We start from the raw sequence: 11,350 nt of genomic DNA on the forward strand, positions 1-11,350 counted from the left end.
AGATGCTTTTGAGGGGGAGCAGTGGCGGCTAGTGTTTAGGGTTTCAGTTCCTCAATCCAGGGGTTGTGGGTTCAAGTTCCACTAGGGTCATGACCACGCCTTCTCATATGACACCTTGTTTTCCAGGAAGCCGACTCGAGTGGTTCAGATAAGCTTGAAATTTCATCTCAGTTGAGCTAATATGAATTAGTGTAAACTAAGGTGCTAGAATGATAAATTTAGTTGTGTAAGACCTTTGTTATGAAAATGTGAAAACCACATTATATACAACACCTTTATAACTTTGTCTCAAATTTGGGCAAACACCTGGCTAAATTTTCTTAAATTAAGTACAGTACGCAGAAAGAGTTCTGATCATACTTGTATTAACTCGACATTCTCCCCATTTAGCCTTTTCGAATCACATTCTATAATCCATGTCTTAGAAAAAATGGTATTGAAGTCTTCTTAGTTTAGACTTTAAAAATGACCATTCTTTTGAAAGATTTTATAAAATATTATTTGAGCAAAGAAATAAAAACATGGTACAATTTGTATGGAAAAAAACTTTAATCTTGCGGTAATATTATTGTAATAGTTTTAATTTGAAGATAAACACTACTTGTTGCATAGTGGAAGTGAAGTATATAGGAAAGCCTATAGATCATACAGTAGTTATATAGATATTATTATTGATGATAGGTAGCTACTAGAGGTGAGACAGACACGGCTCCATTCTTCCAAGTTTTATGTACCAAACGTCAATTCCTATAAAAAATGATACAGGTAATAGCGACTGCGAGATTAATTACCAGTCGCGCCTTTGCTGAGCGAATCTCTTCCAAATTTCTCTTCTCGGTGGAGAGTCTTAAATATTTATTACAGTAGAAAATGATATATTGTTTTAACTTATTATCAAGCCAGTTTTAAAAGTTTTTTAATCCCGATGTCTATTTTGAGGATCATTGCGAGAGCAGGTAGTCAAGTTGCCGCGAAACTACAAATTTTTTGCAGGTTTCATTCATACATTAGTTTTATGAGGGATTTTTTTTCTGAGGTTAAGTGCTTCCTGTTAAAATGTTATATTTTCTTAAGGATTACAATAAAACAGAATAGAAATGAAAAGAAGAGAGATCTTCTTTATCTGTCTTGACAAGTACAACCCCCTGTACCGTTGTTTAATTTAAATTTGTGTTTTCGCTGTTTGTTTGTGCGTTTTATTTCGTTTTTAAGTTGTAGTGACAGCAAAGGTGATATTAACTTGAAATGTGCGAAGGACACCATTTTTTTCTCTGGAAATCATTTTGGACACCTTAGCTATTTATTATGTAGAACTACAAGCATTCTGCAAGCTAGCTAGGTGGCTGTCTTGCATGAATAAAAAATAAGGTCAAAATAAGAAAAGATATTTATATTGCTGTGTATTTTTAAATTATTAATGAACACAATGTTATGTTTGTGATATTTTTACAGCAAGAAGTTATTGTAGACCATGATCCATTTTTCTGCTTCTTTACCTTGGTTGATTATTCTGCCTCTGTTGCACAATTTCAGCTATACTTCTATGCAGATATGACCTACTCAGACTTTGTCTTTGGGAGCCGGCTCCCTTCATCAGCAAGTGCTGAAATTTGCCTCTGTCAAATCTAGCTTGTTGCTATTGCTTTTTAAGAGTTGCAAGAAGCAGGAATCAGAAAATTTATTTCATTGATGTTTTTATTAAATAATGAAATGTCCATTTTGTTTTCCATTACTATACAGCAACTGCTGTTTTTAGCTCACCTGAGCATGAAGTGCGCAAAGGTGAGCTTTTGTGATCGCCCTGTGTCCGTCGTCTGTCATCGTCAGTCGTCCGTCTGTCAGTCATCCGTCGTCAACAATTTGACTGTTAACACTCTGGAGGTCACAATTTTGGTCCAATCCTAATGAAACTTGGTCAGAATGTTACCCTCAATAAAATCTTGGACGAGTTCGATATTGGGTCATCTGGGGTCAAAAACTAGGTCACCAGGTCAAATCAAAGGAAAAGCTTGTTAACACTCTAGAGGTCACAATTTTGGCCCAATCTTAATGAAACTTGGTCAGAATGTTACCCTTAATAAAATCTTAGATGAGTTTCATATTCGGTCGTCTGGGGTCAAAAACTAGGTCACCAGGTCAAATCAAAGCTGTTAACACTGTAGAGGCCACATTTATGACTATATCTTCATGAAATTGGGTCAGAATATTAATCTGGATGATCTCAAGGTCCACTTTGAATCTTGGTCAAGTAGGATCAAAAACTAGGTCACCAGGTCAAATCAAAGGAAAAGCTAGTTAACACTCTAGAGGCCACATTTATGACCATATCTTAATGAAACTTTGTCAGAATGTTAATTTTGATGATCTATAGGTCAAGGTCGAATCTGGGTCAGGTTGGGCCAAAAACTAGGTCACTAGGTCAAATCAAAGGAAAAGCTTGTTAAAACTCTAGTGGCCACATTTATGACTGTATCTTCATGAAACTTAGTCAGAATGTTAATCTTGATGGTCTTTAGGTCAAGTTCGAATCTGGGTCATGTGGGATTAAAAACTAGGTTACTGCATCAAATCAAAGGAAAAGCTTGTTAACACTCTAGAGGTCACAATTTTGGCCCAATCTTAATGAAACTTGGTCAGAGTGTTACCCTCAATAAAATCTTGGACGAATTTGATATTGGGTCATCTGGGATCAGAAACTAGGTCACCAGGTCAAATCAAAGGAAAAGCTTGTTAACACTGTAGAGGCCACATTTATGACTGTATCTTCATGAAACTTGGTCAGAATTTTAATCTTGATGATCTCAAGGTCCAGTTTGAATCTGGGTCATGTAGGTTCTAAAACTAGGTAACCAGGTCAAATCAAAGAAAAGGCTAGTTAACACACTAGAGGCCACATTTATGACCATATCTTAATGAAATTTGGTCAGAATGTTAATCTTGATGATTCCTAGGTCATGTGAGCGATACAGGGCCTTCATGGCCCTCTTGTTTGATGTTATATGAAGAATTTATTTTCCAGAGCTTAGCTTAAAGTACCATTGTCTCTGCACAGTGTGTGTATAATTATATCTACAGTCTTACCTTTTTACTTTTATTACAGACAAATTAGCTGCTTGGGTTCTTGTCAATTAACCTTGACTCATAATTGAATTTGTAATGATATACTGGCTTGTTTTTCATGCACTGCTAGTTATAATTAGGTTATTAGTCTCCGGTTTGTGTACTTTGAACTCTGCGATTCAGTTCATTTTCCTTTAGAGCGTGTTGTTTACAGGGCTGAGGTATTTGTAAATTGTTTATAAAATAATTAATATAACTGTTTATACAATTTTTAATGAATCTTACACTCTTAATAATGAGCTTGATGAATTGGCAGTTTTATTTGGATTTCATTTCGAGACTACTGTCTGAGGAGTGACTGATAATTAATGATAGAAAATTGATTAGAAGTTTTTTCACTTGTAAGGAGTAAAAAAAAATACAATCCAGAACATGTTTTTATACAGGGAAAAAGTATATGATACCTCTATTTCATTATGATATCTGTTAAGCAGCATAAAAAGCTGGTCTTTGGGGAATGTTTTTTACAAAATTTTAAAATACTAAGTAAAAAAAAAAAGAAAATTATCATACAAATTTCATAGCTGTTATCTCACCCCTTGTAATAGAACAGTCCTTAACTTGAATTGTCATAATGAAGATACTTGCCCAAAATTTTATGTCTCTCATTTACGCACAGGTATGCGTTAAAAATGATCGTCTATAAATCAGTGAGGTCTATTACCTGCTAAAAATATATTTAGCAAAGTCGTAAAATGCATTTTGATTAGCCTTTAATTTCCTAAGGGATAAGATAAGCACATAGTCCCAGACAGGCAAACAAAACGAACACCAAAAGTTTGGAATTTTATGCTCTGCTTGAAAATGCAATGATAGTTCAGTTTTCTTGCACCTTTATCAGTGTTATCGTGCCATAAATTCAATTTTTTTGCGGTAAGAGAATGCAAAAATTTGAAAGACGTAGCTGTTATTTTTTCAAAGATAGCTGATTTTTCTCTTCCAAGATTGCTTGCATGTAAAAATGGTATACCTGGTTGAAATTTAAACAGTATCAATTTACGGAAACTGAGTAAAAATGTTTTATCAATAGACCATAAAATTGAAACAAAACATGTACTTATCTTTAACATATAATGCTCTAGAGATAAGACAAAGAGTTGCTTCCCCTGATTGCAACGCGCCCAGTAGATTAAAGGAGAATAAGAAGAAAGATGCTGTTTGTCAGAACCACTTCCCTATCAACATTGTTTATCTCTGTGGATAATTTGATGTGACTGTCTGAATCCTACAAGTGATGTAATGATTAAAAACTTGCTGATTTTTTTTATTATGATTGATTCATACTTGTTTTCAAGGAATAAGAGAAACTGTTTTTGTTTGTTTTTGTTTGCAAATTGTACCAGTTTTTAGGGAGTGTAAGCTTTGTTATTTTATGTCTCCAGTGTTTAGAATGATGTCTGGACAATTTTTTTTCTAAGTATAATAGATAATCAGCAGTTATTTGAACAAACAGCACACGGAGGTATCAAAGACAAGTAGGAGTGGATTTCTTGATTATTACATTTGCAGTTTATACCATTTCAGTACAACTTCAGTTTTATAAGTAACAACTTCCTCACACGAAATACACTATGTTGGTTTTCTCATGGCATGGCTCATATAGACACTGGTTATCTGTGACCAATTTACTTTGAAGAATATAAACCACATGAGGGTATTGAAACCAAAATCAAACAGTTATTTGTCTTCAACAAGTAATGTAACATGCTTCATAGCTGGGAGAACCAGACAGGCTCACGTTCAAGATGCACACAAAATAACAGTCCTAAATTTCTTGTGCTCTCTCATATGAGTATTTATTTTCACTCAGTACTGTATTGACAGAAGTGATGAAGCACTTTTATTAGCTCACCTGTCACAAAGTGACAAGGTGAGCTTTTGTGATCGCGCGGTGTCCGTCGTCCGTGCGTGCGTGCGTACGTCCGTAAACTTTTGCTTGTGACCACTCTAGAGGTCACATTTTTCATGGGATCTTTATGAAAGTTGGTCAGAATGTTCATCTTGATGATATCTAGGTCAATTTCGAAACTGGGTCACGTGCCATCAAAAACTAGGTCAGTAGGTCTAAAAATAGAAAAACCTTGTGACCTCTCTAAAGGCCATATATTTAACAAGATCTTCATGAAAATTGGTCAGAATGTTCACCTTGATGATATCTAGGTCAAGTTCGAAACTGGGTCACGTGCCTTCAAAAACTAGGTCAGTAGGTCTAAAAATAGAAAAACCTTGTGACCTCTCTAGAGGCCATATATTTCACAAGATCTTCATGAAAATTGGTCAGAACGTTCACCTTGATGATATCTAGGTCAGGTTTGAAACTGGGTCATGTGCCATCAAAAACTAGGTCAGTAGGTCAAATAATAGAAAAACCTTGTGACCTCTCTAAAGGCCATATTTTTCATCAGATCTGTATGAAAGTTGGTCTGAATGTTCGTCTTGATGATATCTAGGTCAAGTTGGAAACTGGGTCACGTGCGGTCAAAAACTAGGTCAGTAGGTCTTAAAATAGAAAAGGTGAGCTTTTGTGATCGCGCGGTGTCCGTCGTCCGTGCGTGCGTGCGTACGTCCGTAAACTTTTGCTTGTGACCACTCTAGAGGCCATATATTTCATGAGATCTTCATGAAAATTGGTCAGAATGTTCACCTTGATGATATCTAGGTCAAGTTTGAAAGTGGGTCACGTGCCATCAAAAACTAGGTCAGTAGGTCAAATAATAGAAAAATCTTGTGACCTCTCTAGAGGCCATATTTTTTATGGGATCTGTATGAAAGTTTGTCTGAATGTTCATCTTGATGATATCTAGGTCAAGTTAGAAAGTCGGTCACGTGCCTTCAAAAACTAGGTCAGTTGGTCAAATAATAGAAAAACCTTGTGACCTCTCTGAAGGCCATATTTTTCATGGGATCTGTATGATAATTGGTCTGAATGTTCATCTTGATGATATCTAGGTCAATTTCGAACCAGGGTCATGTGCGGTCAAAAACTAGGTCAGTAGGTCTAAAAATAGAAAAACCTTGTGACCTCTCTAGAGGCCATACTTGTGAATGGATCTCCATAAAAATTGGTCAGAATGTTCACCTTGATGATATCTAGGTCAGATTTGAAACCTGGTCACGTGCCTTAAAAAACTAGGTCAGTAGGTCAAATTATAAAAAAACCTTGTGACCTCTCTAGAGGCCATACTTTTCATGGGATCTGTATGAAAGTTGGTCTGAATGTTCATCTTGATAATATCTAGGTCAAGTTTGAAACTGGGTCAGCTGCGGACAAAAACTAGGTCAGTAGGTCTAAAATTATTAAAATCTTTTGACTTCTCTAGAGGCCATATTTTTCAATGGATCTTCATGAAAATTGATCTGAATGTTCACCTTGATGATATCTAGATCAGTTTTGAAACTGGGTCACGTGCAGTAAAAAACTAGGCCAGTAGGTATAAAAATAGAAAAACCTTGTGACCTCTCTAGAGGCCATATTTTTCATGAGATCTTCATGAAAATTAGTGAGAATGTTCACCTTGATGATATCTAGGTAAACTTCAAAACAGGGTCACGTACCTTCGAAAACTAGGTCAATAGGTCAAATAATAGAAAAACCTTGTGACCTCTCTAGAGACCATATTTTTCAATGAATCTTCATGAAAATTGGTCAGAATTTTTATCTTGATAATATCTAGGTCAAGTTCAAAACTGGGTCACATGAGCTCAAAAACTAGGTCACTATGTCAAATAATAGAAAAAACGACGTCATACTCAAAACTGAGTCATGTGGGAAGAGGTGAGCGATTCAGTACCATCATGGTCCTCTTGTTTACCACCAGCACTGTATTGCAGAGGGTGATGAAGCTCTTTCATTCTCCCTCAAGACTGTATTGCCATGGCTGATGACGCTCTCTCATTCTCCTTCATAAATGTATTGCCAAGGGTGATGAAGTGTTCTCATTATCCCTCAGTACTGTATTGCCAGTGGTGATGAAGCCCTCTCATTCTCCCTCAGTACTGTATTGCCAGTGGTGATGAAGCCCTCTCATTCTCCCTCAGTAATGTATTGCCAGTGGTGATGAAGCCCTCTCATTCTCCCTCAGTACTGTATTGCCAAGGGTGATGAAGTGTTCTCATTCTCCCTCAGTCCTGTATTGCCAGTGGTGATGAAGCCCTCTCGTTCTCCCTCTGTACGTATTGCGTGTGATGAAGCCCTATCATTCTCCCTCAGTACTGCACCACTCCACCCCCTTCATTTCATGTGGTGATGAAGCCCTCTTCATTTCCTCCCTCCAGTACTGTATTGCCAGGTGTGATGAAGCCCTCTCATTATCTACATCTGTAATGTATTAAACAGTGGTGATGATGCCTTCTCATTTTTTACTCTGTACTGTATTTCTCTGTGGTTGTTGAAGCCCTCTCTTTCGCCCTCAGTACTGTATTTCAGTGATGGTTGATGACCTCTTCTTTCCTCACTTCTGCTATGTATTGCAGTGGTGATGAAGCCCTCTCATTCTACCTCATTATTGTATTGCCAGTGGGGTTGTGCCCTCTCAATTCTCTCTCCGTAATGTGTTGCCAGTAGTGATGATGGCACTCTAGTCTCCCTCAATCTAATGTTTTTCCAGTAGTGATGAAGCCCTTCTCATTCTCCCTCCGTATGTATTGCATTGTGTGATGATGAGGGTTATATTGTTCTGTCCACAAAATCGCAAAGTAATACTGATTGAAGACATAGGGATATGATAAGTTTGAATGTCAAATATCAATAGTGTGTCCCCTAAAACAGATAGGGATTTTGGGAAGTTGTTGATATTAGATCGTGTGTACTGTTTTTTTTTTTTCAGAATCAAAGAGAATGAGCTCCGTGTAAAGAAAATGCAGCAAAGATTGGCCAAGCAGCCTGTACGCACAAGAACACGTAAAGCTGGTGGACTTGTAAGTTTTATATGAATTTTGTGATTTATTGATTAAATTTAAACATGCTTATGGTATAAAGATCTGAAAAGGTGCTACCTAGTATTCAAAATTGAAAAATGGGCAGTTAGGAACGTTTTCAATAATTTGTTTGACTTAATTTCTTGAAAAAAAAAAATTATTAGCTATAGTCCTTCTAGAATTTCACAAGAACAGATTATTTCTGGCAGCCAAAGTTCAAAGCTTAATCATGTTTGGTCTTGAATTCCTCTGGTCTATAATTTATTACTTTTGTAGTTAATAGCATACTTGATGCATTAGAATACGGAGTTCTGTTGTTTTAATGTTTGGTTTTCTGGTTCCACTACACTTTCTGCTTAACTGTTAAAAAGTTCTGACCTGTTATAATTGTTTTATAGAAGTCGGCTAGTCAAAGCTAGCGATGTTATGTTTAATGACAAGGGAGTCTTTTGTGTATATCACGGATTCGTATCAATTGGTGAATTTGTGTTCTTTGTTTCTGGGTACATACGGAGGAAGCGGTCGAGTAATGCAAATTATCTGCTGAAATGTTTTAGCTCTGCCATCAACATCTAACTTTTCCAGAGGAAATTGACATCTTTGGAATATTCTGTTGTAGGCGCTTGATATCAAAAGTGATTTTTCTATAGGTCATTCATGTCGATTTTTGTTTGTTGCTTCGCGTATAACTGTTATTAGTTTCAAAGTGTATAGAATTTCTAACATTAATGCTCATGTGTACGAGATCCAGCATCGCGGTCTACAGCTGTCCTTGCCTCAACAGTTGTTCATTTACTTGTCAGTTATGTGCGTGTAGTGTACACATGTAAGACTTCTTGTGTGATGTGTTCTGTGATAAGACACATACATGCACGGGATCAGAAGTCTCGTGTATGTTCTCTTTAGGGTTGTGTACTTGACAGTCATTTCATCTACATGTGTTTGAAGTTCTTTTGATGTCGTCCTGTTTATAGGATATAGTTAGCTCTTTGGGAAAGTTCCTTCATTTTAGTATACAATTACCTTTACAGTTTCGGTGTACTTGTTGAGTGTTGATGAAGCATCTTTAGGTTTTGTCGATCTTTGTGCGTGTCCATACAAGAAACGTTAGATAATATCTTTGCTATATCAATGTCAGTGGCACTGTCTTTTGTGCTATTTGGGAAAGTTTTTTTTTGTGCGGCATGATGTAAAATAATACCTTCTTCCTTGTGGAAGTTTTGATTTGTATGCATTCATTTTACTATATTACTTCAATTTTATTGGTCGTTTCATAAATTTTTCCAGATTTGTTCACATTCCAAATTGTGACATGGCTATTTTATCTGTGTGTTGAACTGATGTTGGGACCTTTATTCATTCAACATTTTAACAGCATTTTGTCTGTGTTATGCTTTGTGTTGAATTCTTCATTCCAACTGGATGACAAACATTTTTGTCTGTGTTATTTTAAAGGTTACAGTGTTGTCATGTTTCATCCAACTTGTTAATTTATGTTTTTTGTATTCCAATGCATCCTGTGATAATACATATTGTCTCAAATACTGTTTTGTTTGTTGCTTTAAAAGTTAAGAGTAATATTCTGATGGGTTTGTTATGTTTCATCATACTTGTCCGTTGGTCAGTCCTCAGGCTGTAGGTAAGGGTTGTGTGGCTTTGTTGTCAATAAGTCATTACCAGGATTAGAATTCGTAATCTTTATCTGCAGTTATTTAGATCTTTGAATGGGAATGGCTCAGCTTAGAGACAGTGTGATTGTTTTCAATTGGTTGGTATACAATGCTTATAAGCGTACGCTGAATTCCCCTGTATTTTCGTGATGGGCGAAAATTTTTGTCCATTAAACTAGTATTTCTTTTAACTTTGGATATTGAAGGGACATTCATCTAAGAATTCAATAATTTGCAATTAAGATTCTTAGTCACTGGTTTTGTATAAGCGTTATCACTGAAAAGTTTTTGGGGAAATGCCATTTTCAAGGACAGATTACTCTTTTTGAGATTATGGTGTCCACTTTGGTTTTATTGCATTTTTTTTGTTTTTAGATGTTGTACTTCTATATCTTAAAGTTTGAAGAAATTCTGTTATTGGGTAAATACTTATCGCTCCTAAGCCTAGCCATACGTCCTTAAAATCAGGTTTATAGTCTGTGTGCTGAATGAAGGTCCTGTAGACAACCATGTTTAACTTAATGTACATCAAAGTATGATACATACCTGAGATTTGAGTCTAAAAGCTTGGGCTGGGGAGGGGAACATCTTTAGATATTACAGAAAAAACTCAAAAAATAAACAAAGGTTGGTTTGTGCGTTCTTGTGGTAAATTTTAACCACAGTAACTAGTCAAATTATGTCGCATTTTACTCTTAGTTCTTCTTGTGACAGATCTCCAGTGAATTTAGCTGAGGCTAGACTGAGTATATGCTGGAAGACCATTCCAATATCTGATGATTCTAGGGATATGCCCTTCCATGACTAGTGGTAAAATATTTGCGTTATATAGAAATACAATTCAGATAAAGATAACAAAAACTGCAAAGTTTTTTTGTAGCGTATGATCATACAATGTTAAATTTAGCTGTAAGTAGTTTGTATCTCATTGTCAACAAGTCCTGTGTTTGTTAAAGCCTGGCAATTGAACTCTACTTAACTCAAACACCAAAACAGTAATAGAAAAAGATGGTCTGATATGTTTAGATGTATTTAGACTATATATTCAGAATTCATACAGCATAGGTATTCAACAGTTGTGAAGTTTTTTAGTTCCCCTATGGAAGGTAAAAAAATAGATTGACATTTAAATTGTGAAAATAATATATTTTAATTGCAGGATATTAGAAAAACTGTTATGACTCTGTCCCCCCCCACCCCCCCCCCCCCCCCCCCCCCCTATCTCATTTTACCAGCAGTTATTCTGGAATAAAGATAACATTTTTTTTATTTAAGTCAGTAAGATAGTAAATTAAGAACATTAATGCTCTTGTGAGATTTTGTTCTAACTTAACTTACTGTGACTGAAAATATTATTTCATTTTTTTCCCCACATATTTGTTTTCATTTTGTTTTTGTTCTTTTAATTTGGGTTATAGATTACTTTTTTAGTATTTCTTAATTAATTAATTGTTTTTTTCAGCATCTGTAAATTTTGTTTCATTGGTTATACTTTAAATTAAAGTTAGATTATAATAAATTACATTTTTCATTTCATTTAACATTCTAAGAGGAGTTCATAGTAAGAACTAAATTAGGTGTTTACATCATAATTTCCTGCGAACTTTGAGCATTTAATGTTCACTGCGCAAATATGGATTCAA

The 11,350-nt window shown here is 35.6% G+C and overlaps 1 protein-coding gene across 1 annotated transcript in view; it reads left to right on the plus strand.

Moving 5' to 3' along the window:
- LOC123524107 (formin-like) overlaps window positions 1–8,456 on the plus strand; it is a 74,424-nt gene extending 65,968 nt beyond the window's left edge. Inside the window, exons 21-22 of the mRNA XM_053528602.1 lie at window positions 7,947–8,037; window positions 8,436–8,456. Of these exons, the coding sequence (XP_053384577.1) occupies window positions 7,947–8,037; window positions 8,436–8,456 (112 nt within the window). The remainder of the gene's footprint in view (window positions 1–7,946; window positions 8,038–8,435) is intronic.
- Window positions 8,457–11,350: the final 2,894 nt, after the last annotated feature.

Source organism: Mercenaria mercenaria, chromosome 1, assembly GCF_021730395.1.
Source record: "Mercenaria mercenaria strain notata chromosome 1, MADL_Memer_1, whole genome shotgun sequence".
NCBI classification, from domain to species: Eukaryota; Metazoa; Mollusca; class Bivalvia; order Venerida; family Veneridae; genus Mercenaria; species Mercenaria mercenaria.